The sequence below is a fragment of the Tricharina praecox genome (assembly GCF_024521635.1).
Source record: "Tricharina praecox strain CBS 144465 chromosome Unknown BZA05scaffold_28, whole genome shotgun sequence".
NCBI classification, from domain to species: Eukaryota; Fungi; Ascomycota; class Pezizomycetes; order Pezizales; family Pyronemataceae; genus Tricharina; species Tricharina praecox.
Genome location: NW_026250430.1, coordinates 91,795 through 117,560, shown reverse-complemented (window position 1 = coordinate 117,560; position 25,766 = coordinate 91,795). Strand labels below are relative to the sequence as shown.

Sequence of the window (25,766 nt, the reverse complement as noted above, 5' to 3'; positions counted from 1 at the left end):
CGTCCTCGTGTGCCACACGAGCGAGCGTTCATTACTTACCCCAAGGAAAAAGGGAGTGACGACGCCATAAAACACAAAAACAAAAAACAAGAAACAAAAACGAAAGTAGAAGAAAAAGAAAACAGACAGAAAGTGAACGACTGGCAAGAACAGAACAGAACAGAAGCCGCCAGCCAGCCCAGGGTAGGGCAGAGTGGGGACACAAGCCCAACGACAGGCGGTGCGTAAGTAAATATGCCAACAATCGCAGCTGAAGCGCGAATCAGCGTTTACAACGCCACAATCCCGACCAACGCCACGAGCAGGGCGACCATGCTCCCCCTCAGGGCCAATGCATTAGCGGGAGCGGCAGCATCATTCGTGTTTCCCTGGGAGAAGACGTTTTTGCCGGTAGCAGCGGCGACGCCCTGGTCCTCAGTATCCTCGGTGGTGCCAGTAGTTCCACTCGGGGTAGCGCGATTTCCGGCGCCGGTGCCGGCGCCAGCAAGGCCGGGCACCGTCTCGATGCCCTCGAGGCCGGCGCTGGACGAGGGCGCGGCCGCGTCCATGTCGGTGCCGGACGCGAGGAAGGACTTGAGCACGGTGCTCTTGTCGCCGATCACGACGTTCTTCTGCAGGCCTGCGGCGTCGGAGTAGTAGTACGACTTGCTGCCCTTCTTGGTGGTGCCTGATGGAGGGTCGTAGCAGGACACGACTACGTCTTTCACTTGCACGTAGTAGTACCCAGGGTCCTTCATGTCCGCCGAATTGGTCCAGTCGATTTCGCCGCCGGCCCAGTTGATCGTGCCGATGTCGTTGGTGGCGAGGCCGCCGGGCCACAAGGAGAGCTGCACGCGAGATGGTGTCTGCGGGAAGTCGTATTGCTTGCTGGTCGCGTTGTACGTGTCGGATTTCTTCAGCGTGCGCCCGGTCTCCCCGTCGACTTTCCACGTGATCGAGTCCTCCGTCCAGTCGACTTCGTACGTGTGCCATTCGTCGAAGGTGGCAGAGGTCGAAATGTTGCCGCCGTGGGTGTCTGTCGGGGGGAAGTTAGTCTCATCAGATATCACGAGACGGACGGGGGTGTGAGAGCACTAACAATCGGGGATTCCCTGGAAATAGTAGTTGGTCTGGGTAACATCGAGGTCGACACCGATCCACTCGAAATCGATCTCGTCCTTCATATCGCTCATCATAATGAACGCCGAGACGACGCCGGCGCCCCTTGAGGTCTTCATGGTGGCCTTGATATTTCCGTACCAAACATATCTGGTGCTGGCCATGACCGTGCCGACCGTCTTTGCCGCCATCGTCAACAGCAGGTCGCCGTCGTCGGAATTCATCGGGTTTCCGTCGGCAACCCAGTCGTACCGCGAGGCATCGCCCAGATACTTGGTTTTGTCCGCCACTCGCGTCAGCCCGTCAAAGGTGTGCTTCTTGGACTGGCAGATTGGCGCCGCGACGCAGGACTCGAGCTGGTTCGAGAACTTGGGGTCGCATCCGCCCAGACAGAAGGCGCCGATGCCGCACTGGCCATATTCTACCCATAAACAATGTTAGTGACGCCGCACACAGACCATGTAGAGAACCGGAATGACGGGAGAGGCGTACGCGAACAACACGGCTTCGACTCGGGACACTTTCCCAGGTTGGCACCGCAGTCCATGGTTATCTGTGCATATGCCGCTGTAGCGAGCACGGCAGCGCCGACGAACGCCGCCTTCAATAGTTGCACCATCGCTTGCGAGTGATCGCCGCCTGGAGTGAGTTTATGTAATGTGGAGAAGAAGAAAAAAAGCGAGTCCAGAATATAGATCCGGAAATTGGTTTGACCGAGAAAAAAAATGCTGGCTGGTTTGGTTACGCACAAAACATCAGCAGCAGCTGCCCGACGAGTGATGATGAAGAAGAACTTGTGAGCGAGTGAACAAGGTTCTTTATCGTGGATGGATGAACGAACGAACGGTCAGATCAGAGAATCAAAGAAGGGACGAGAAGGTACTCTAATGTAAGGAAATCAAGGAAGGGGCAATGAGGGGGAGAGAGGGTGGGCGCTGGGAGTGACCGGGCCGGGTGTCAGCGGCACCACTGTACTAACTAGCAAATGTCTCCTCCCTCCTAACTGCGCACCCCATCAAGCTAGCATTCTTGTCCCCAATTTCCATGTGTGGGGTGAGCTCGCTCTCTCGCTCGGAGTCGAAGGCCAACCTACTCTTTGCGCTGATGTTCCAGGGATGGAAGGTGGCCCATGTCCTTCGGTCTCGTTTACTCCTTGTCAAGTTGTCAACAGCCTGTCCAAGCAGCTGTCTTGCCCCTTCGAGAGTAGCCCGACCCCAATTTTAGTCCCTTTCTTTGACCCATCGTGACTGTTGACAGTCTTGGCTGCCTTTCCTTCGCCTGTCTTCCTGCGCGCGTGAAGATGTCAAGCTGAAGCTGCATGGAACTCGCGACTCCAGATGAAGTCCGGCGCAGGACGAAGAAGACAAAGAAAATTCCTCGTAGCAGCAGTGACACTCGACGTTGAAGTCATCGGTGTACCGTATCGCGATTACCGTACCGCACCGTATGCAAGGGCGCAGCGTGCACCCGACGGCGCCCGCCGTATGCACATAACAGTGACACAGTGACACCAGCCGTTAACGTTGTGTACTGTGGCCAGTGGCCACGGCGACGGGAATATGTATTGCACACAATAGTAATAGTAATATCCGGTGTCTCTTTCTTTTTTGTCTTTCTTTTTCTTTCTTTTACTTTCTTTCTTTTTTATTTTTCTTAATTGTTGGAGGTTTCGCAATCGGGCAATCCTTTGCCGCGGACCAGTCTCTTCCGCGCATTCCGGTGGCGAGGATGCTCTACTCTATCCATAGAGAGTACATAGCGATCACTCGTGCTCGCGTCGCCGAAAGCGTGACACATGCACATGCTTGCCGAGATTCGTGTAACCGGTGATTGGATACACCGAAAGTAGGTATTGCAAGTGATATCGTGTGCTCCGCCTTCTTGATTCTTGACCCTGCGTGCAGGTTGGTAGGTATTTGCATGCTCGGTGCTGGGGTGGACAATGGTGGGGAATCGCTCGATACTTACTCCAGAGTACGGTAGAATAGCGCCTCCTCCGAAGTATTTGTACTGTACAATACCTACATGACAAGGAGGGGAGGCGGGGGTAACATTTATCATACGGTACCGGCAGCATTGTAGTGACGACGGCAACAGTCAGTACCTACCTGTAATATTGATGCCCAGTGCTTACACCACCAGCCAATCCAAAACACACGTTCAAGTTGTGCATCTTTCGAGTAAGATTCCACGTTGCCACGCATGAGTGACATGAGTGTGGTGACTTCACTGCTCTTGTCGGACGAAATCCAACGTCCCGATTCCCGCATGGCCTGACGCAGAGTCTGTAGATCGTCTGTGAAAGCCGTAGTTCGTGAGACCCACAGCGCCGGAACCTTGGAACTCCGAACGGTCCGAACAATCCACTGCACGTATCGAGCAAGAACTCCCTTCTTCATTCACACAGGCCCTCGGGATAACGATGGGAACTGGAAGTTGCGACTGCCAACGCTCAAGACTAAGTACTTACCTAATGCAGGCTCTGAGACCACAAGGTCCGCATCGATTCCAGATGCCACACTCTTCGGTCTCGTCACTCGTGCCTACTCTACTCTTCCCTACTCTACTGACATGAATGATGAGGCCGTCATTGCTTCATGATGTGTCACTCGATAGCGAAATCTATTCGGTTGGATGCTGGTATTCATCACCTTAGATCCAGGCTCGATGGCGCAGGAATGGAGTTCTCTTGGTGGGTTTGATATAGTCTAGACAGGGGAGGTAGAGGTGAAGGGCGTGGACTGCAGGCAGGCGATGGTTGAACCAATTTACCTACCGGTAGATAGGTCTCTCATGGGGCACTTCTTTCCCATGGGACGCTTCTTTCCTTGGTGCGCTCCATCATCCATCATCCATCATCCATCATCCATCATCCATCATCCATCATCCATCATCCATCATCCATCATCCATCATCCATCATCCATCATCCATCATCCGCCATCTATCGTCCAGCGAGAGATAACATCACCATATCACCATATCACTTCCGATCTTAGTTCTTAGCCATGTTGCCTTATCGTATTACCCATCATTTCATGCCATTCACACACACCCATACCCATATCCAACCCCTACGTGTACATACAACCCCCCAATCCCCAATCCGCGCCCCCAAAACCAAAGCATAGTAGCATACATGAGAAAACTCCAATGGTATCGATCGATCATAGCCCGTAAGTAAAAAAACAGATCCCACTGTGCGGACACAAAAAATGAGATTCAAGCACACAAGTACACACACACTCTCATACAATCATTAGACAGAACAGGACCTATTAGACCACGTAACATCAATGCGCCTCCCCCGACACAGTCCTCAGCCTGGCCTCGGGCTTCTGCAAGAGCGCAGCCTTACTATAACCCTGCACGCCGGATCCGCCTGTGCCAGCCCAACCGCCAATGGGGACACTAACGTCTCCCTCATCGTCCGACGGCGGCGGGGGTATATAAGCATTCTTCTTGAGCCCCATTGGTTTTCCCGGCATGCTCGAGATCGACAATGGCCTGACGACTCTCGATCCGCGTTTCAGGCTCGGAGCGGTGGTTGAGGAAGCGGGGGATTCGGGGCGATCCTCCTCGCGCTGCTCGGCCTGCCCGTACCCCGCGCCCAGCACCTCCTTCCGCGCGCGGCTCTCGCCAAAGTCGATGCTGTCGATATCCAGCGTCTGGTAGGTATGTTTGTTCGGTGCAGCACGGGTAGCGGCGAAGGGGACTTTGCGGCCGAGCGGAGCCTCCGACTCGCGGGTGCTGGTGCTCCATCGCTGCGATTTCTCGTTTACTGCGAGCCGCGGGTCCTCGTCCGCCACGAACGGGTTGTGGTCTGGTGGCAACACCTCCAGTTGCCGGAAACAGTGGATTAGGTACAGTGAGAGCCCGAGCGTGAGCGCTTTCAGCCCGCCGCTACAGCACACCAGCAGGAACACGCTGAATACGATCGTCGCGTCCGCCCCCGACGGCTCGTGGAAGATCGTCGACCAGCTGCGGTCCGCGCCGGCGGCGTGCTGCCGCCACGATAGGATGCCGATGTACGTGTACAAGCTGATCAGGGCGACGTCGAGCGCCGAGGCCAGGAGGAAGTAGACTTTTGAGCTGCCGGGGGTCTTGAGACGGTAGGAGCCGGTGAGGTGGTAGAGGGCGTATATGAGGTGGACGACTGCGACGGCGGGGGGCACGCGGCAGATCCAGCCGGTGGCGAACTCGATCTCGCGGATGAACAGGAGGCACACTAGGAGCCCCATTGCGCCGAGCAGCTGCAGAAGCCGCAGGAAGATGCTGACGTAGCGCGCGATAGTGATCAGCTTTTTGGACACCGGGCAGGCGCCTTCGCGCAGCGCCGGCCGTGGTAAAAGCGTGCTGTTGCTGGCATCGAGATTGATGAACGGGCCGTGCTGCGCGGGTTTGGGTGCGGCATTGCGCGCCGCTTGAAAGGCTTGCGTTACGGCTTTGGGGTTGAAGCGTGCGGTGGGCGAAAAGTCCGGGTCGGAGAATTCGGGGAGGAGAGGCTGGTGCCGCGAGGTCGAAGGGGCGTGGTAGTGCGACATTGTCGCCGTCTTCGTTGGAGGGGTGTCGTTAAGGTCGTGCCGGTGGTGATGGTGATGATGATGGTGGTGATGGGTGATGGTGGTGGTTGTGCCAGCCGGAGGTGATAATGGTTATTGGTGGTGGTAGTGGTAGTGGGGAAGGGGTTCGAGCGCGAGGACGTAGAGAGTTTCATCGGACCTGTTTGTTGTTGTCGCGTCGATTGAGTATCCAGTTGCTGTGGTTACGCTGGTTGAAGCCACAGCGCTTACATCGAATCATCACATCAGTCGCGTCTGTATCATCAACCGCAGCAGACTCCTGATACGGTAGTCAAGACATTCGTGTGCAATAATGCCTGCGTATCATACAGGTACATAATCCATCGTAGAGAAGAAGTACAGGTAAGGAATTAGGCACCATTCACCATCGCGCAGTAGCAAACATTTACACCCGACTCCGACTCCGAATATATACCACCCTGCCAATTCCAACGCCGCAAAACCGCGCTCTAACAGACTAACACAAAAAATCACTAACCGCCTTGACGCCCCACAGCATCTCACCCAGAAACCTAGCCTGCGTGACCAGCAGACCCATCCTACACTTCTCTTCGGTATTCATTCCCTGGACACCGATCCAGTCCGCGGCACTGACCAGCTCCGGCTGGATACAGATGCGCTTCAGATACCTCCTGGTAGGGTTCTCGAGGGCCAGCTTGATGTCCGAGTACCTGAAGTCGTCTTTCTGAATGTTTACCAGGCGCAAGCTATAGTACCACGCTGCCTCGTTGACGGAGCGGGTGTTGTTGGAGATGGGGATGGGGGTGGGAGAGGGTGCGGGCGGCGACTCGAAGAGGCCGTCGTCTGAGCTGTCGGCATCCATTGCTTGCCGGAAGTAATCGTCCAGCAGGTCGACGCAACTGTCGAGGTAGGAGCCGAAGATGCAGCTGGCGTTGTCCCAAGAGAACTCCTCCATCGAGAGGACTTCGTAATCGTTGCGGTTTGGGTCCAGTTGCTCGGCGGTTAGTCGCTCTTCGCTGAGGAATTTGGAGTGGTCGTCGGCGATCATGTTCGCTTGCTCGCCTATGCTTGCTAGTGCTAGGTCGAAGATGGAGCTAGTTGAGCTTGAGGGGGAGAGGATGTGATCCTTCAGCATCGATAATGGCTTTCCTCCCGACATTGCTGAGTACACAAGGAATGAGTTTGAGTTCGGAGCTGAGGATGAGAGGGAGGCGGCGCTGACACTAGGAAGTTCATCGCTTGTGCCGCACTCGTCGAAGGATTTCCGCCGCTTGAAAGTCCGGGTCCTGGTGCGTCTGGAGTCATCAGCATCGTTGGGTTCCAGAGACTGAAGGATCCTCGGCGACGGTGAAGAATACACCGCCATCGGCGAGGCCGACGCAGACCCATTCGATAATGTCCTCCATCTCTCGGGTACGGTATCGTTCTGGACAGCTTTCGTGACCCGTTTTCTCCCGACCATTCCCAGAAAACTCCCGTCGCCTCCTTTCGTCACCGATTCGGATAGAGTTTTCGGGTAGCGCGTGGGCTCGCTTGCAAGATCTGTAGACAGAGAGGCGGATGGCGCGAAACTACCGAACGGAGCCACAGGAGTACTGGTTTTGACAGTTCCACCAAGTAGATCGGCCTCTGGCAGAACACCCCATGCAAGAGCCAATGCAGACTTCCCGTGGTAAAACGAAAGCACCAAGATCGCTTCAACGACTTCAGAAACGCTCCATCGGGACTCCAATCCGTTGTCACTGTGTACGAGGTAAGATATATCGTCGGAGGATATAGTCCAAGGGACGTGCGCAACTGACTGGATGTTAGCTTTCACACACACTTTCAGACAGCTCCCGGGCCAGAAGACGTACGTGATTTGTTAAGATTGGCGATTCTCTGCAGCTTGGTAGGACAATACTGAATCCCCTTGAGCCACTCAACGGGACCGCCAACTGTCAACAGCTTTTCCGACAGTAGGTTCTGAAAGTATTGGCATCTCTTCTCAGCCGCCGCCATTACACCCAAATATATCCTCCAAGTCTGTGGCAGCGGGCCATCCATCGAATCATCCGAGAGGAAAAGGTCGGTGACCCGACGGTTGATCTCGGCGAATTTCGGAAACTGAAATAGCACCTTGTTGAAGTTGTTGATACGGCCTGCAGATGATGATTAGACAGAAGCCGGAACCACAAGAGGGCGTAAGAGACCTACCAGTGCGTGCGTACGTCTGCATCTGCAATGCCCTGACCTCATCACTCGGCTCCTTCGCTTTGGGGAAATATTTCGGCACTGTTCTCCGCCCATTGGTGCGGCGTTTGAACTTCCCACCAGCGCCGGGCGAGGGAGGCGTTTGGAAAAGTGAAGAGATCAAGGATGCTGCAGCACGCCTTGTTGTTCTCCCAATACTACTAGCGATGGGCATCCTTCCCTTGGACCGTGATCGTTGCCTATCTGGAATCATGATTCCCACCGGGAACGAATCTCTAGAGGAAATATTTCCGTCATCATCCTCGTCCGAAGGCGTGTCTAGTGGACTGGGGGACTTCTCGGACGGAGTAGCCGTTGGTGTGCCAGCCGGCTCGGGATAGTCCAGTCCTATGGTATCACAGAGAGGCACAAACACCGACGGCCCGGTTTGTGGAATGATGGGTAACTGGGCTCCTGATTTCTATTAGCTGTTAGACAACAAGCTTCAAACGTTATTTTGTAGATAGAAAAGGTAGTAGTCACCTCTGCTCGCTGCAGGATTGCCTGGCACCCTTTCCTAACATCCTTGTAGACGCAATCGACAGAAAACCGGAGTAACCAGGTGAAGTAATCTTCCAGATTGACCCTCATCTGCTCGACTCCCCAGTTTTCGTCGGCAACGACCTTTCCCGCCCAGCTCACATCGGCCACCGAGAAATCGATGGTTCCCAGTCCCCTATTGGAAAATCTAAACTCCTGGTCCGCGGGAAAACTGGAAGTATCCGAGAGTGATATCGCGCATTCCCCGCCAAACATCGACCACCCAGGCTCGTCTCTATCGGGCGTATCCCCAGGCATTGAATCTTTCCGTCTCGGGCCGCCGCCGCCATTGTTGAACACATCGTCGCCATCCACACCAAACAGGTCGTCGAACTGCATCAACGTCGAATCCCTGCGCAGTATATTCCCGGCAGGATTCGAGAAGCCCGAGCCACTACTGGAATGTCTCGCGATGGGGGGTCTTCCGGTGCGGGTCGTCGGCGATATGGGAGTCTTGCAATGGTACTCGAGCCACGAATGAGACCAGAACTCGACGACATGGCCAATAGTTTTGAGGGCCTCGCGTCGGATCGCCGGGTCGGGCTCGAAAAAGCACTGGAACAGGCCGTGGCGGAACGCATTGGCGGCTTCTATATAACAGCAAAAGGCAAAACAATATTGCGTCAGCGCGCCCGTTTGGTTCTACGTCCCCGATCGCCATTTACCGAGCTTTGGCAGCGTATTGTGCCCCACCATATCGACCGTCTGACTGACTGACTGATGAGTCCTCTATTCAGTCCGGAGAAACGCAAGTGCAGCGCAGTGTAATAGCTTAACGTGGTGATGATGAATGGGGTGTGGGATGTGGGTGGCTGACTGGCTGACTGGCTGGGTTGATTGACTGATTGGCGTTATCGGAGAAGGCAGGTTTGTATGTAGCGTTACGACTAGGTGCTGCAGCTTCAGTCGGAGCGGTCTGCTAAGGAAGTTGGGATGTCAGTTTACTGGTACTGGTACTGGGTGCTGATACGATCAAGGGAAGAGGTTTCGTTCGGTGGGTTGGGTTTTTAGAGGTAGAGGAAGCATACCCCACAGCTTCTTCTTCTTCTTCTCACGAGGTATGTAGACAGCTCAGCTGCTAGGGAAGATAAGATGCCGTCAAGCTACTAATAGCATGCGCGGAACAGAGATAGATAAAGAGCTGGCGTATGCAGAGTAGGTAAGGGTATGTATGTAGAGCAGAAGCAAGAGTGGAGGATTCGCGCGATTCCCACGGGGTTATGGCGCTAGCGATCAGGCGGGCAGGTGCAAAGGAGAGTAGTACTATTAACGCTGCCTGCGGGAGAACGCCTTTAGCGGAGAGATGGATGACAAGCACGGAGTTTGTAGGGTCCTAGTCGTTGGTATGATGGGCTATGCTAGATATGCATGTACGAGCCAAGTGCTCCTTTGCTTTGCTTGGTATGACGGAAAAGTCGCGCGAGCAGGCGATGGGGTTAATTCTAGTTTAGCGGTTGGAGATTGCCGAGAGGGAAAATCAGTGTGGATATCGTTGCTTTTTGGTGGTGGTGATGATGATCTTGTGTCGAGATGCCGGTGCGGCCAACCATAAAGGAGCGGGAGGAAGGGAGGGAGGATGGTGAGTGTGGTGGTGGTAGTGGTGGTGGTGGTGGTGGTGGTGGAGGTGGTGGTGGGTGGTGGTGGTAGTGGTGGACGGTGAGGATAATGGGAATGGCGATGGTTGCCTCGTCGCAACGACAATAGGGTTTGTGTGTTTTGTTGTTAGTGACAGAATTGTGATTGAAGCCGCTTCAGCCACCACCAAAACAACCACTAGAGTACGAGCACCTGGAGTGCCTACACAACCACTTGGAGGCCCCGTTCCATTCCATTGCGTCATAAAGTCAACCAGCAACGACAGCGAGATTCGATTCATCCAGTCAACGTCTGCCATTTACTTTCTCATCAAGCATCTCTACCTACACATCGCGACACGATTTGCCCGCCTGCCCACAACTCGACTCCTTCACATAGAGCACCCATCACCAACAGCTCACAAAAGCGTCTGCAGCTTGCGCAAATATCTCGCAGGGTCCATACACGGCACGGCAGCGCTCAATGGGGCCATCCGCACGCCTGACGCGGGTGCAACTTCTCCCCCGCATTTCCCGCAGCTCGCTTCTACCCCGCCTTATCCCCGCGTCCCTCCCCGCAATATCGCGCAACTTCCACCCCTGCGGACCACAGCACCACCGTCACGCCGGCTTCCGTCGCGAACACGAGCAATACCAGCGGCAGCAACCTGTGGCGCACGAGCCGATCACCTCCGAGTCCACGCGCGGCGAGACGACGACCGACCGCTCCGTCGAGGACCCGCCCGTCGACACCTTCTCGTCGCTCAACGTGTACGAGGACATCCCGCCGCCCGGCTCCGCCATAGAAACTATCTACGAGGATGGCTTCATCTTCAGCAGTGGTGTGCGCTTCTTTGATGGGTCCGGCGCCCTGATGCTGCAGGGTGAGGTGTTCCGGTGGCGGCCGGCGGAGCGCGGCGGCATAGAGGAGGACACCGCACTGCGCACGGGTGTCCTGGAACTCCCGGAGGATGTCTGGGGCGCCCTCGACGTTGTTAGTCCTAAACCTGGTATGGAAATCCCCACTCCCTCACTTCCTTCCTCCATCTCATCTCCTCCCTCTCATCACGGACTTACATACGATGGATGGGCAGAGTTATTAATCGTCGGCACCGGGCGGCGAACACTGCTGCTCTCGAAGAAGGACCGGGCGAGGATCACAGAGATGGGGATGCGGATGGACGTGATGGATACCACACATGCCGCCTCGCAGTACAACCTCCTCGCTACCGAAAGGTCGCCCATGGATGTGGCCGCGGCGCTGATGGTCGATGCGTTTGGCAGTCGGAGGGCGTGAGCGAGCTACACACATACATACACACACATACATACCGTACATGTACAATACCTACCATCGATCGAATGATAAGGAAAGTACCGTACCGTCCGTATCCTGCCTGCTCCTTCCTTCCCCCCTTCCTTCGGGGGGATCCGGGGCAACTGACTGTCTACCCGGCGTGGCCTTCGCTATCACCCGCCCCCAGCCCCCAGCCTCCAGTGGAGTAGAGCGTAGTAGAGCGAATTCGCGATGAGGGGTATCATATGTAGGATGCGGAGGCATCCCATCGCCGATTGTGCCGAACTCCCACTTCCCGCCTCGCCGATTCGATCTGAAATGACCCTCCGATCCGATCTGTCAATCTACCCACCTAAGTATGTAGAGTACCTAGCGCTTTGTAGGTCTGTAGGTTGACGAGCCGAGCCCTTGCATACAAATACATGCAAACATACAAACGGAATGATTGTATTGTACATAGGTAGAACATGGCGGCTCAGTGTTTATCCTATCCTATCGCACTGGCGATCTGGGCGATGTGGGCGAATGTATGATGTGGGCGCGAAGAGTCCAGTTCAATCCAGTCCCCAGCTCTTCACAGTGTATGCAGTTGGCTGGCTTTCGAGTATGAGCTGTGCACTCAAGAGAAGAGAAGAGAAGAGAAACAGGGACAGAAACAGTGTAACGAGTCTGGTATATGAAAATCCACAAAATATAACTAAAGTACACGCACGCACGCACCCGATCCGAATAACCCCTCACAGCTCACACCTCCCGTCCCTCCCATCCCTTCACAACAAAAACAAAACCAAGCAGTCCTGTCTAGTCCAATGTAGTCCAGTACAGTTTAATGCAAACACCTCTTAAACACGCCATGGTACTGATCTAGCTGATCGGTATGAAAGTGCAGGGCGTCGGTATCATTCTTCTTGAGCTCCTCTAGGGACTTTCCCATCCACGCGTACTTCTCGCCCTTCTCGCCCTCGTCTGTCTTGGCAACTCCCTTCTCGCGCAGGATATTGGTGACCTTCACGAGGTCCAGCTCCAGGTAGTCCGCCAGGAACTGGCCGATCTCGTTGTTCTCGTGGTTGCCGTGCAGACGCTCGGTTCCCTTACTGCCGTAAATGTTTACCTATTGGTGTCACATATTAGTCAACGAGACCAGACAATGGATGGAGGAAAGGAGAAGGGGAAGCATACATCGACGCCGGAATGCCCGTGGGTGCTCCATCCGATCTGGGCGCGGCGGGAGATCATATCGGAGAAGACCCAGTCTGCGGTGAGTTTGTGCGCCTTGAGCGTCTCGATCTCGTCCTCAGTGGCATCGATGATTCCAGAGCCCTCCTTGAGCAGCGTAGTGCGGATGAACTCGTCCTCGTTCTTTCCCGCTGTGGAGGGGTCATACTCGCGGTACTGTGCGGCAAGGTACTCCGACGAGTGTGAGGCGTTTGCAAGGACCTCCGGGTACCAGAGGTAGTCTGGGTACGTCTCGTGGACCTGGCGCGCGGTGGCCAAGCCTCCGGTCTCATGATCGCTGGTCGAGACTAGGATCGCGTCGTGCGATTCCACCCATTTCAGCACGCGCGCGAATGTCTTGTCGTAGGCGAGGACCTCGCGGACTTGCGCGGCGGGATCGTTGCTGTGGCCGGCGTGGTCGATGCGGCTGCCTTCTACCATGAGGAAAAAGCCGTGCTCGCTGTCTTTGGTCGCGGCTTCGAGGGCATTGAGCGCAGCCTCGGCCATCTCGTCGAGACTGGGATACTCCGAGTCCTTGCGGTCGAGGTCAAAGGGGATGTCGGTTGGCGCGAAGAGGCCGAGGAGAGGCAGTGAAGCGGCCTTGCCCTTCTTGAGACTGTCAAAGCCTGCGCGGTCATCGATGTACTGGAAGCCGTGCTTTTCCTTCGCGTAAGAGACCAGGTCGCGGTCGTCGGCGCGGCAAGAGCCAGCGGTGCTGTTGGGGAGGAAATGGCAGCGACCGCCGCCCAACGCAAGGTCCAGCATCAGGCCGAGAGGGTAGTCACCCAACTGCTGCTCCGCAATTCGGTCCTCCTCAGAGCGCAGGTTGACATGGGCCGAGAAGCACGCGGGCGTAGCGTCGGTAAGTCTCGTAGTGACCACCAATCCCGTCATGTAACCGGCCAACTTCGCCGCCTCGAGAACAGTTCCGCACGGGCTTCCATCCGGCATGACCGAGATCGCGCCGTTGTAGCTCTTCTGTCCGCAGCTGAAAGCTGTAGCTCCCGCCGCAGAGTCCGTAACAAGCGAGGACGTGGACCGAGTCCGCGACGTGCCGATCAGGTTCTTGTCGAGCATCAACTGATCGCCCCAGGGGAGGTGCTTGACGTGCTGGAGGTACGCCCGCGTCATCGTCAGAGACACCGGGCCCATGCCGTCCGACACCATGAACACCACATTCCGCTTTCCTTTCGGGGGGAACGAGGTCTCGCGGTTGCCGCCGTGGGTGGGAACGCAAGCGTAGACAACTGCAATGACCGCTGTTCACACCACGCCTCGTCAGCTACGAGCTTCGTCTACTTCGCCATCGCATCCGGACTCTGACTCACCCAGCGTCGCCAAACCAGCCCACATCCCTAGGCCGATCCTAATCCAGTCCCCCTTTCGGGCGGCCTTTCCGTGCTGCTTCTTCCATCCCCTCCTCAGCAGTCCCTCCTCAGGACTATCATCGCTATGTTCGCTGCTCGCACGCCCCGAAGCAAGAAGTGGTTCGGACATCCTTCCCATCGCTCGTCCTCGCGAGTGTGTGTGTATGCGTGTGTGTGTGTATGCGTGTGCGTGTGTGTGTGTGTGTGAGTCTGTTGCGTTATCTGTAAAGAGTGTTTGTTGTGAACAGAAGGTAGGTTGCCGCCCAGATAGAGTCTGAGCTTACTTGCTTCGTAACCAACCCTACGGCTGGAGCTACTCTACTCTGGTCCAGCGGACCAGGGTGCCAGTAGAGTAGGATCGGTTAACGCACCCGATCCAGAGAAGACTCAGAAGAGCACTTGGGCGTGTGACATCTTTGAAGGGAGAGGGAGGGAGGAGGGAGGGCGCCGGGTGGACACGTCAACTCTACGGTATGTACGGCCGTCGGCCACACGTTTGGCTGTGCTGTAACTCTCCGGTCGGACGGTACAGAACATCAAATTCATCACAGACAAGAAAGGAAGCGATGAACACCCCGAAGATCTCCTGGCCTCCGGAGTCTGGTCGGTGCTGATCGCTCGAATGCAGTATACACGCCTACACTCCTTTGGAGATCAAGAATCCCCACCGTATTCGAAGGCAGGCCACTGTCTCTAATTGGCGGTAGTACGATGCGCTATGATATAAAGAGTGACATCCTGTGCATATCACTTCGCCACAGATGCATCATAGAGAGGAAGCTCAGGATAAGGTTAAACGCCATTCAATGAAAGCATAGGTACATCTGTTCTAGGTATAACTGCTGGACTCATTCCATGCTCAAGTCACTGGTACTAGCACGTACTATATGTTCGATGCACCTTGGTCTTGAGGATTCATACTACCGTAACTACAGTAGTCGTCGCCTTCTGAGTGGTGTGCAAGAAGGTGCATTCTTTTCATCCGCATCTGGAGACCAAATAGGTACTTTGAAACATGGTGATATTCCGCACGTTCGAGGTGATTATATCACGGAGAAGACTGCCTCGCTGAATTTTCGGGAGCTCTCGGTTTTGGACGGACGGATAGTCTGGCAAACTATCTCGCAATAAATAGAGGTTTGCTGGGACATCGCGACACGCGGATGATGGTATTCACCGGATTTTGTTGCTTCGAGAACACGAATTATGCATACACCTCCGTATGTATCATACAATATTACAATGATTAAGAGAGTGTAGAGCTGATGATCCAAGTAGATAACACTACATCGTCCCCAATCCCACTGCCGCAATGTAGTATCTCGCCCAAACAAAGCCCAACCTGTCCACCGTAGCCCAACATGCCATCCATCCATAGGTAGCTCGTCGCTGCAGCGATCGAATACCGTGGGCAGCCCCAAGCCAGCCAGCCCATGTTAGAGAAGGCCGGCCACCACCACCACTACCAGGCAGGAGCCCAGTAGGTACAGTAGAGTACAGCTCGTCGCACGAGAGGGAGAAACAGCGACTTACAAATTTCACATTATCTCGCACGTGTGTCCCGATTGATTGGATTGAATGATTCTGCCATAGCCATAAAAAAAACCTGAAGTAGACCCCGATTACTTGTGCGTGCGACAAACAAACAATCTCGAATTGAACTAAGAAACAACACAAGGAGAGAGAGAGAGCGAGAACAAAAGAAAAAACAAGCAAGCAAGGCCCCAATCAATCAAGAAAGCAAGAAGAACCCACATACTGAGAAATTTTTCCAGTTCGTGAATCGGCAGATGGTTTGATTTGGTGTTCTGTTCCGTAGCGTGTGCCGCCCGCACAGCACAAGGCGTTTATTCTTCTTCTTCTTCACCTGTAGGGGCGCCGTAGGTATATCACTACGAACCGAAACCACCAGCCAATAGAACTAAAAAAAAAGAAACCACAGCTCCAGACAGATTCCACTAACCACCATCTCAAATTCAAATTCGACCTGGCGGTACATTAAGCCGAGGTTGTAACCGTGGCGGAGGCGCTCGGTGCGACTTGGTAGCGGGCGAGTGACGCTCGTTTCTCTTCCTGTAGATCACAAAGCAGGCAAATTAGGAACTGGAAGGATATTTGTGGAAATCACGGGAGGGGCTTACCGGGCTAACGTCGTTATCACCGTAAACCAGCTTCGTTTCACGTTTAGGCTTAACGACTGGTACATCTTCCTTCTTCTCGGCAGGCGTTTCGGGTGTAGGCTGTATTGGGATACCGGATGCCGCGTCAGAGACTGGTTGAACTTCCGTTCTTGGCGGCAATACGTGCTGTGGTCCTAACGGTGTAGCATTGGCCGGGCCAGGTCTGGACGAAAATCCGCCGTAGGGCTGGTGTGGTGGTTGTTGGTGGGAATGACTGTAACCAGCGCTAAACTGCTGAGGCTGACTCTGGGCATACGGAGGTGCCCCTTGTTGACTGAAGTCATGGTGCTGCTGCTGCTGCGGGACAGGCGGACTCCATTGTCCAGGTGGTGGCCCGGATGCATGGCCTCGACCGAAGCCACCGGCAGGGTTCGTGAACGCAGGTCGTGGTGGCAGCCCCGCAACGTTTGGTTTTGGCGGCAATCCAGGGATCTGGTGTGGTAGCGGGAGTGACGGTGGTGGTTGGTGACGCTGCTGCATGTGAGGAGGAGGTCCTTGCTGGAACTGGTTGTGAGGAGGGTTATTGAACGGCGGCGCACCATAGGCAGCAGACGGTTGCTGATAACCATTGTACGGCGGCTGAGGGCCACCACGGCCAAATGGAGCGGGAGGCTGTTGCGGTTGCTGCTGGTAAGGCTGTGCGTATGGAGGGGCGGAGTAGGCATTGGGGGGAGGCTGCTGACCGTATGGCTGGGGCTGGAACGCGTTCGCTTGCGGAGGCTGGAATGCATTCGGGGGCTGCTGGAACGCGTTCGGCGGTGGTTGAAACGCATTAGGCTGCGGCATCCCGAACTGGCCCTGCTGGAACGGAGGACTGGTAACCTGCGGCTACAAAATGAAGTCAGAATTGTCCAAACCTGGCCACGGGAGAATATACTACTGACATAAGCAATTTGCGGCGGCGCCACCTGTGGAGAAGCATGAGCGTCAAATCCCCCAGGACTCTGACTTCTACCAGGACTCATACTGGCACCAACCGGCGTAACAGGCGTTGCACCCCCTGAGGCCATCGCCTTCTTATGCGCCTCGAGTTTCCGCTTGATTTCTTCCGGATCGAGTTCCTTCGAGATATCGATCTTTGGTTTCTTTGGCCCGTTGGATTGTCCCGAAGCCGCCCTCCGATCGGCCTCCTTCTGTGCGTAGTCGGCCATGATGCGTTGGTTGTGCGCAGCGACCTCGGACTCGGGAATACCCTCGGTGCCGAAGATCTCCAAGTCGATCGATTCGCGACCGGGCAGCGCATTCTCGACCTGCTCGAGCGTCTCCTTGTGAACCTGTTCCATGTGCACGCGCAGACCTGTCCATCATCAGCACCAATCCAACAGATCCAACACGATTGACTTACCGCCGGCGGTATTTAACCTCCTCGCGCATCGTTCACACTTGAAGTGCTTCGCCTTTTGATGGTGGATTAGAATCTTCAGGTCGTCGAAGTCGCGCTCGCAGTAGTAGCACCATGGACGCGCCAGCAGCTCGTCGATTTCGGGGTTCTGTCGCTTCTTCTTTTTAGTCATGATGGTAGTGGTGGTTGGTTTGGATGGTTGTGCGTGTCGAGACAGCGGACGAGACGAGGTTGGAGGCGGCTCTTCTTGGTGCCAGTTCTCCGTTCGGTTCGGGTCGCCAGGTAACCAGCCAACCTCTGATCGAACAATGGATACATGAGAATCACTCTGAGATGTGTGGAGATATTAAATAGAACTCAATAAACCTAATCACTCGAGATGTACTCCCGTTCATTCATATTGTATTCGCACTCCTCAGACAATCGGCCAAAACCCGCGCCAACGATGTCTTGGCGAGTCTATATCGGCTTTAAGAAACTTTCACACTCACTTCACTCTGGCATCCACTCTTCGACCTCGGGCCTTTCCACTCACGCCCTCAGCGCCTGCTCACGCCTTCAATTTCCTTCATTGTGTTTATCCTTCAACCACTGTATCTAACACCACTACAATAGAATTACAATTCTCCCTTCACCTTCTCGTTTCCGTCCACGTATCTATCCGCGAGCAGACTCCACAGCCACCCCCGCTCTCACGAGACCTCCGGGGTTTGCGAAAACGTCCTCCTTCACCACTGCGTCTTGCAGCGAGGGAGGATGGGGCTGTGGTGCGGCGATCATTGTTTTTGGTCGTCTCTACTTCGCAAGAACAATTACCTATAAAAGGCACCTTCATAGTCCATGTCAGCGCCAGCGGATTTGTATGCTGCTATTCCGGGATCAGGAAACTGGTTCGGAAGAGAGGCTGGGATGGCTCCTTGCGTTCTACATTTTTATTTTGAGTTTTCAGCTTGGGAGTTTGGGTTGGGATGAGAGGGGGGGCGGCGGTTGGAGTCTGCTGGTGGAATGCGAGTGCTCACGGCTCTGGCTATCTACCGTATATCATCGAATTCGAATCGAACCTCTACATACCACTGTTCTTCTTTCCCCGTGACCTGCTCGCAAAACTCTATTAAGCTTCCCGGCACATCTCTAATTGCCTGTCATCGTCGGAACAAATTGCACCGCGGTCTTCCTAACAGCTGCATCTTCGCCGGACTCCTAACCCTAGCCACTCCTCTATTCCCAGCCTGTGGTACTGTGATACCTAGTGCAGCCGTCTGCGTTCGGGGCGTAAAAGCCATAGGCCTGGATTAATTCGCAGGGACAAGCGGGATAGAGGTTGAGAGACTGCTGTGGAATGAATTGGCTCAGTTGGGGACGTAACATGAGCTGGACGGTGATCCACTTCATCAAATTGGTGGGAGGGGGGAGGGAGGGTTGGCGCTGCAAGCAACGTAAACATACCAACAAGCCTTAAGAGCACCTCCTGCCCCGGAGTCACGCCAGAGTTTGAGCTCGGACTTGACCGGTAGGACTGTGCGCCTTGTAGCAAGATAAGCATCCGCTTGCACTCATCGTGAATCGTGAATCGTGATGACCCGTCTTGGCCGCGGCGGAGAGTGCGCACTGCGAACTCCGACAGTCAGCCTTGGAGGGTGCAATTCCAGGCCTATCTAGACGCAGATCAAGCCCGGAATCCTCGCCCGGGATCTATGACATGGTGTGTGTGTGTAGGGACGACGATTAGCGAACTAATCCGGCATCATCTATGTAGAGTAATAAGTAATTCCCAAGCCTCCGGTGTACTCTAATCTGTGGGAGTCGGCAGCCCACGAATCCAGTCAGGCCCACCGGACATCACTCGCACCATGTCATTATTAACAACCGTTACCAAGACGTTCCAAACTAGCCGCTCCCGCTCCATACCGAACAGCTGCTAGTACGTGTAAGACGTATGTCAGCGGGGCTGTAGCGAGTGTGTAGCGATTGGTTGGGTGGGTTGGGTGGGTTGGCCAACATGTCCGAGAGGCGGAGATAACGTACCTAGTGCGTCGGCGTTGGTGCTACCGTTGTCGCTTCGGCAATCGTGAGGATGCGCATTGCGCGCAACGCACCGTTAACAGCAACGTTGATTCTACAGTAGCGGTGGCGTTTCGAAATAAAGAAAGGAAGAGACGAGTGAGAGAGGGAAGCAGTGAAGCTTGAAGAGTTAACAGTGAAGACGAGAGCTGTATCGTCGAAAAAATTGAAATTTTTTTGACACACAGAAAGTCGGAGCTCGGGCAGCACCCGATGACATGGTACCGGCGTCCGCTGCCCAACTGTCGAATAAGTCATCACACCCGATCCTAGAGTACCTGCATTGTCAATAGTCCCAAAACATAGACCGCACCCCAGCGCACCACGTTTCTCTTCCAAATATCCCAAACCCACCAAATCAGTAGCGACCCGCCGACCCGCCGGCCATGAATCATGTCATCGCCAGCAGCTTTGAATGATTGTAGATTCTTACATCCGCATTACCTACTACACGGGACTGGCATTGAGGTCTGGGGAAAGAACGGAAAGGAATGGACGGACGGACGTCTTGGAGGTTCTGGAAGTACTTCGTCGAACCTGGAGGTCGGGAGAAATTTGCAATCGACGGTCAGGGTGCCTTGTTTGCGGTTGCTATCGGGTAGGAGTTGGGCTGTAGAAACCGTACATACAGACGAAGAACATCGTGGGTTGGGTTTAAAGGTGGTGGCTTCCGGCGGTGGAGAATATGGATAGACAGCTTCGAGAGAGTATAGCATCCAGATATCAATCTAACAATCTAAGTATATCGACATCTATACATCCAGACATCCAGACCTTCAAACATCCAGACATCTAGAGATCCAGCCATCTAGCCGTCCAGCCATCCAGCCATCCAAACCTACAAACATCCAGCCATTCAGCCATCCAAATCCAGACACAATGAGCTCACCCATCCACCAAGAGGATCAATACTCGCACGGCTCGGACGACTCAGTGCTGCAGCGAAAATTCCTAACCTCCGACGAAGAGCGGGAGCTATCTACGACAACGAACCGACAAGAGCGGCGGCGTATCCAAAACCGCGTAGCGCAGCGAGCGTACCGTACGTCCCCCCCTCCCCCACCTCCCTTCATTTCGACAACCTCCATCTAACCCTCTCCAACAGGCCAAAAACAGAAGCGCCGCCTCCAGGAGCTCGAGCAGCGCCTGACCTCCACGCACGTCGGGGCGCGGCGCTACTCCCCGCTGCCAGAGGTCGACGTCGAGGCGCTACGGGCCAGCGGCGCATTCGACGATCCGCACACCTGGTCGGACCTTGCCATCTCGTATCCGATCGCGAGCATGCTCAACACACGGATGGGGGGCAGATCTTCGCCCACGCCGCCTCCCGCGGCGGCGGCTGGCGCCGCCCGCTCCAACATCTTCGACGAGTACCGCGGCAGCGGGGGGTCCGGCAGCGGCCGCGGCGGCGGCAGCGGGAGCGGGAGCACGCACGCGGTGGGGTACATCCAGTCGTCGGCGGCAGAGATCCCAGCGCAGATCACGCCGTTCCTGACGATCTCCATCATCCCCGTGCGCGCGGCGGTGCTGACGAATTTGGAGATCCTCGGGATCGGGCTGGAGCAGTATGCGCGCGACAAGACGCTGAGCCCGTTCGTCACGGGAGAGTTCCAGGGCCACCCGGGGATAGAAAGCGTCGAGAGCGTCGAGAGAGTTATGGAGAACCTCATGCTCCGCGCACCGGATCTGGTACCGACCAGCCTGCAGATGCGTGTGCAGCATTATCCCTATATAGACGTTATACCGTCCCCCGCGCTGAGGAATAGGATCCTCGCTGCGCTCGGAAACAGCACGTTCGTTCTCGACCAGGAGGAGCTGTGTCTCGACATCGAGTGGGGCCTGCGGGTGTGGGGCCGCTCCGCGTGGGATGAGAGGAGCTGGGAGTGGAGCGTGGAGTTTGTGGAGAAGTGGCTGTGGCTGTTTGAGGAGGAGACGCTGGCCAGCACGAACTTTTGGAGGAAGCAGAGGGGCGAGGAGATTATTGGGTTGACGGGAGAGGAGGCGGATTTGTAGGAGGATATGCAGGAGGATAATAGTGCGGGGCTTGTACGGTGCGTGGTGGAATTTGCAGTGGCCGCTCATTTGTTTTTTTGCGTGATATTTCTCTTTGGTGCGCATAGAAATAATAATTCAGTCCTTTCTGCGCGTTTTGAATCTGGAGGTGGCCATCCGGTGCCGATGGCGACTCTTTGCTCAGGCCAACACTGTCCACAGCTGAAGTACCACATACGGGCTGCGGGATTAACGGTTCACACGACGTCGATCACTCCGTCGGTACCTACCATACATAAGATGCAACCTCCAAAATTCAAATACGTGCTGCTATGTATATTTGCTCTTCACCAATATAATCAAATCAGATCAGATGCCATCTTTCATAACTGCAAGCGGAAGCCGCTGCAGACAAATACCTACATCCTATGCCACAATATCCATATGCATCAAGATGGACGAAGCACATTGGCACGCTGCAGGAAGCTTACGCTGACCGACGAGAATGTGGCACCGAATACTTGGCTTATCTACATTACAATTTACACATATCCGTCGGCAGAAGACACAGTCCCGTGAGTACGGTATCAACCTAGGTGGAATCTGGATGTCCCCATTCGGCGTTGTGATGGGCTTTATGTAATTACTGATCCGCAGAGCTCCATGACAAATAGACGAGGGCGGGGGGCTATCCAGCCGCGCCACGGCATCAATTAACCAGAAACCAGAAACATCGGGATTAGTAAAGGATACATGCAAATAAATTCAAGTTTTAACCAGACGTGGAGACTTGATGCTCGTGTGAGTTGAGCCACACTTCCTTTTCCAGCAGTGATGGTCGACTCTCGAGAGGATTTGTGTTACCACGCAGCCGCGGTGGCTACTAGGCCATGGAATAACTGCCGCGGAAATAATCACTCGGTCCAGCTGGAGAAGTCGGACAGGCCCTGAAGAAGCCCAGTCTACTATGTAGAACTCCGGCATGGGCATAGATATAGCGTATAGAGTTCCCCGAAGCTCTGGGCAGCCTGCTCTCGTTTCGTTTCACACATGACTGGATATACCTTGTGAAGTTGTGAAGAGGGTCGTCACTTCAATGATCCCTCGAGGCTCGAGGATTTCGCATTCTGCTCCGTACTGGGTGGGCTGTGCTTCCTACATACCATACGGTATTCCGACACAGGTAAGTCCTCGCACATATAGGTAGAGTAGTAGCCCTCTGAATTAACTTCAAGGGAAGTTACTCAGTGCCGACAGCACTTGATTTGAGGTCATTGCTGATACATCATACCAGGTGCTCGTTTATTTGACAATTACGACCAAGCGACCATATGACCTTCCATGTGTGATTGCGTTCTGCGAATACGAATTCTCGGAACTTGAGTGGAGAGCTTATGCTGTGATCACTCGGCCACGGCTCATTGGTTGCCCCATTCGAAGTTGCTCACTCGGTGCTCGCCGCATCGGACTGGTCGGTCCCCGGGGGGTTTTTTCACCTCAACTGGTCAGGGCGGACAGGAAACGGAGGTCGTGGGTTCGCCACAATCTAGATAGGCTGCATGCGAAATAAAACAGGAAGATCTCTCTCTCTCACTCGGTGCTCGGCTGGTATTGGGCAACAGAGCTGGGAATAGAGCAAGTACTGTACATATGGCTGGATCGGTAAGTTGAATCTACTCTACCCACTGATGTGAGAGACTTAATGGTCCCGATATCTGTGGGAGAAGTTCCTAAGTACATACACGCGAGCAAGTATTTTAATTAAAGCTCGACGACACCCGCGACATGATGTCACTCGCGCTTGTTAAAGCTCCACCGTCCACGCTTAAAACATGGTCACATTCCTGCGCGTGTTTACGAACATGGAAGGATCCATGTTCTCAACACAGAGGAGGGAGGATTCGGGGAGGCTAATTGATCGGATCAGATTCCTTGTCTTGAAGAACATCTTCGCGCACTCGGATTGCCCGCACGAATCATCCTATCTCATTGGTTCGCAACACATGCCATCATCCATCCATCCATCCAGCCGCCCGCGCGGTGTGAGAGAGGCCGTATGTAGAGTACCGGTAGAGTAGAGTAGATGGATAAACGGCCAGTCAAGCTGAGCAGAGCTCCGAGCTCCACGCCCTCGTTCCGTTCTTTATTTCCAGAGAGCGAGACAAGATCCAGATTTAAGCAAGAAATCAGTCTGGCGGCGGGTTGCCGGAACTCCGTCTTTCGAAACGCGGATTTCTTGTTTTTTTTTCTCGGCCACTTCTTCCCGCCATTTTTTTCCTCGGGTGGGAATGACGTCAAGTTGAGCCGCTACGAACTAGGAGCTAGACTCGTCACGTGGACTGCACGGTAGCATCATCGTTTGGCGACGGGGGCGGGGGTCTGGAACCAGGCCAGGTTCTGGCCTGTCTGCGGCCTGTGGCTTCAGCCCCATTCGATGCGTTCCACGTACCGAGATTGTTCCGCACCGGATCCCGTGCTCCGTGACGAGACGAGCCGACACATACAAGTGTCCTAGCACAGTTGTTTTCTTCTTCTTGCCGTCGTGAAGAGAGCGGTGTGGTTTGCAGGCTCGCGGAGAAGAGAGAAGTACTCGACGACGGAGTGGAAATAGTCAAGAGCTAGAGTAGCTACACGCACATATGCGGACCCTTGAAGGCCGCGGCGCACCGTCGTGCAAGATTCATCTGACAAGTCGTTCCTCAGCAGCAGCAGTAGCAGTGCAGCGTCACGATCGCCACCATCGTCCGGATTCCCGCCCTCAAGCCCTCATCCCCTTTAGAGTAGATTCTGCTCGATGCAAGCAGATTTTATCCTCGGAGCCGCTCCAGCTGCAAGCCACCACATTAACCTCCACCGCCGTCATCACCGATTCCGCCCAGATATCCGTCCATCCATCCCGCCTGCCCTTTGCCTGCAACCCGAACTCCTCTCTCTCCGCAACTGCGTGCTAGGTAGGTGGGAGTGGTCTTCCTTATTCCCCACTTCCCCCTTCCACCCTTCCGCCCCTCCACTCCACCCTTCCGCCCCTCCACTCCGCCCCTCCACTCCACCCCTCCACCCTCCCCTCCCCCCTTCCCCACTCTCTCCTGCACGCAAGCCAGGCTCGTCCTAGCTGGCATCTCCACCGCCTCCGCCGCTGCTCTCCCTCGCGCGCACTCTACCTTAGTTGCTTTTAACTTACCTTACCATCCTTCCTAGCCTCCACCACCAGCTGCGCCGATTTCGGGTTACTTGGTTTCTAATCGCGCATCTAAACCCAGTCAAGCCAAATCGACCAACCAGACCCGCCGAACAGGTACCTAGCACGTCGTCGTCGTCATAGTAATCGGTGACGGAACAACTCGACCTGCGCCTGCGCCTTCACCACTACTCCCTCTGCCACCACTATCGACTCTTGCTCCAGTCCTGCCCTGCTCAGTCGCCCTCTGCCCTTCTGCCTACTTACTTTACTGTGCTGCTTTGCTTTCACACTCGACTTCCGCATACATCAATTTATTCAGCATCTGCACCTGTCCGCAACCTGCTTCTTCATCTTTCTAGATCGTAAACCCCGGCCTTCGCAACAAGAACAACAAAAGCACACAACCGAGCAAGCGTCTGTTGCCGTTGCTCACACAACTGCCGTTACCGACCCCGCGCCCATCAACGGTTTCGATACAGAAACACCGACACGAAACCACTGAGCATTTTCCACAGCGACAGGGAATAACCGGCCGCCTCCTGCAACACTCCCGCTTTCCGTCCGTCGATCATCTCCTTCCCTACATACCGGCACCCTCCTGCTCGTCCTCGCCGTCGCCGTCACGTTAGTGTCGACATAGCATAATAGCGATCACACATTCTCAATCACAAGCGAATTTCATCATGCCCGTAATAGAGGTTGGTGGACCCTTTCTAGTGTTTCGATTCCATCTCTCTTTTTCTCTCTCTCTCTTTTCCTTTCTCTCTTCCCTTCGCGGCTAGAATGTGTTGTTTTTGAGTCATTGCGGGGAAGAGAGAGGAAAAACGTGGCCTGTGAGATATGGACGATTGTTGAAATCGGAGGAACGTGCCGTGGATCTCTCTGGCCCCTTGTTCGTTCGTATGCTCTACTGATGGCCCGGGCGGAGATGGGGTCCGGGGTCGAAGGAGGGGCAGGGTCGAAGGAGGGGCAGGGAGTGGGAAGCAGCCAGCAGCTGGGCTGGCTGGATGGAGACAACACAATGAACGCAGCAGCTACTTACGGCTCACTCGCGTCATTGTGCTGCCTCTCTTCCACCGTCGACGATGTCATCCATCCGCAGTCGCTTACCGCAGCTATCGCTGTCGCAGCTGCGGCTACTGCA

The 25,766-nt window shown here is 54.8% G+C and overlaps 7 protein-coding genes across 7 annotated transcripts; 2 read left to right on the top strand and 5 right to left on the bottom strand.

The window, feature by feature from the left end:
• Positions 1-269: 269 nt before the first annotated feature.
• Positions 270-1,717, bottom strand: BZA05DRAFT_342592 (concanavalin A-like lectin/glucanase domain-containing protein; the record flags this gene model as incomplete). Its single annotated transcript, XM_051481039.1, has 3 exons — positions 270-1,015; positions 1,079-1,519; positions 1,591-1,717. The coding sequence occupies 3 exons, from the start codon at positions 1,715-1,717 to the stop codon at positions 270-272; spliced, it is 1,314 nt and encodes a 437-aa protein (XP_051336170.1).
• Positions 1,718-4,065: 2,348 nt separating this feature from the next.
• On the bottom strand, positions 4,066-5,777 carry BZA05DRAFT_408657 (uncharacterized protein). The gene has a single exon (XM_051484726.1). The coding sequence runs from the start codon at positions 5,639-5,641 to the stop codon at positions 4,391-4,393; it is 1,251 nt and encodes a 416-aa protein (XP_051336169.1). The 5' UTR covers positions 5,642-5,777; the 3' UTR covers positions 4,066-4,390.
• A 308-nt stretch (positions 5,778-6,085) lies between these two features.
• BZA05DRAFT_151773 (PA26 p53-induced protein-domain-containing protein) lies at positions 6,086-9,263 on the bottom strand. Its single transcript, XM_051479011.1, has 5 exons — positions 9,079-9,263; positions 8,357-9,003; positions 7,838-8,294; positions 7,498-7,782; positions 6,086-7,438 (listed from the first exon to the last, which is right to left on the bottom strand). The coding sequence occupies exons 1-5, from the start codon at positions 9,107-9,109 to the stop codon at positions 6,138-6,140; spliced, it is 2,721 nt and encodes a 906-aa protein (XP_051336168.1). The 5' UTR covers positions 9,110-9,263; the 3' UTR covers positions 6,086-6,137.
• A 912-nt stretch (positions 9,264-10,175) lies between these two features.
• BZA05DRAFT_151703 (uncharacterized protein) lies at positions 10,176-11,541 on the top strand. The gene is made up of 2 exons (XM_051479010.1): positions 10,176-10,997; positions 11,082-11,541. Exons 1-2 carry the CDS (start codon positions 10,472-10,474, stop codon positions 11,282-11,284), a joined length of 729 nt encoding a protein of 242 aa, XP_051336167.1. The 5' UTR covers positions 10,176-10,471; the 3' UTR covers positions 11,285-11,541.
• A 569-nt stretch (positions 11,542-12,110) lies between these two features.
• On the bottom strand, positions 12,111-13,996 carry BZA05DRAFT_342723 (alkaline-phosphatase-like protein; the record flags this gene model as incomplete). The annotated part of the gene is made up of 3 exons (XM_051481048.1): positions 12,111-12,395; positions 12,464-13,758; positions 13,828-13,996. The coding sequence occupies 3 exons, from the start codon at positions 13,994-13,996 to the stop codon at positions 12,111-12,113; spliced, it is 1,749 nt and encodes a 582-aa protein (XP_051336166.1).
• Positions 13,997-15,864: 1,868 nt separating this feature from the next.
• On the bottom strand, positions 15,865-17,560 carry BZA05DRAFT_448054 (RING-6; the record flags this gene model as incomplete). The annotated part of the gene is made up of 4 exons (XM_051487217.1): positions 15,865-15,939; positions 16,008-16,874; positions 16,931-17,343; positions 17,392-17,560. 4 exons carry the CDS (start codon positions 17,558-17,560, stop codon positions 15,865-15,867), a joined length of 1,524 nt encoding a protein of 507 aa, XP_051336165.1.
• A 3,401-nt stretch (positions 17,561-20,961) lies between these two features.
• BZA05DRAFT_408642 (uncharacterized protein) lies at positions 20,962-21,583 on the top strand. The gene has a single exon (XM_051484725.1). The coding sequence runs from the start codon at positions 21,106-21,108 to the stop codon at positions 21,460-21,462; it is 357 nt and encodes a 118-aa protein (XP_051336164.1). The 5' UTR covers positions 20,962-21,105; the 3' UTR covers positions 21,463-21,583.
• The last annotated feature ends 4,183 nt before the right edge of the window (positions 21,584-25,766 follow it).

What these genes read in the sequence shown, in the direction of transcription:
- BZA05DRAFT_408657 (XM_051484726.1), bottom strand. Translation starts at nt 5,641, where the DNA reads ATGTCGCACTACCACGCCCCTTCGACCTCGCGGCACCAGCCTCTCCTC.
- BZA05DRAFT_151773 (XM_051479011.1), bottom strand. Translation starts at nt 9,109, where the DNA reads ATGGTGGGGCACAATACGCTGCCAAAGCTCG. An exon ending in CAATCCTGCAGCGAGCAGAG is followed by an intron (nt 8,295 to 8,356) that starts GTGACTACTACC and finishes AACAGCTAATAG; the next exon opens with AAATCAGGAGCCCAGTTACC. An exon ending in GCAGACGTACGCACGCACTG is followed by an intron (nt 7,783 to 7,837) that starts GTAGGTCTCTTA and finishes CATCATCTGCAG; the next exon opens with GCCGTATCAACAACTTCAAC.
- BZA05DRAFT_151703 (XM_051479010.1), top strand. Translation starts at nt 10,472, where the DNA reads ATGGGGCCATCCGCACGCCTGACGCGGGTGCAACTTCTCCCCCGCATT. An exon ending in CGTTGTTAGTCCTAAACCTG is followed by an intron (nt 10,998 to 11,081) that starts GTATGGAAATCC and finishes ATGGATGGGCAG; the next exon opens with AGTTATTAATCGTCGGCACC.
- BZA05DRAFT_408642 (XM_051484725.1), top strand. Translation starts at nt 21,106, where the DNA reads ATGGAGAACCTCATGCTCCGCGCACCGGATCTGGTACCGACCAGCCTG.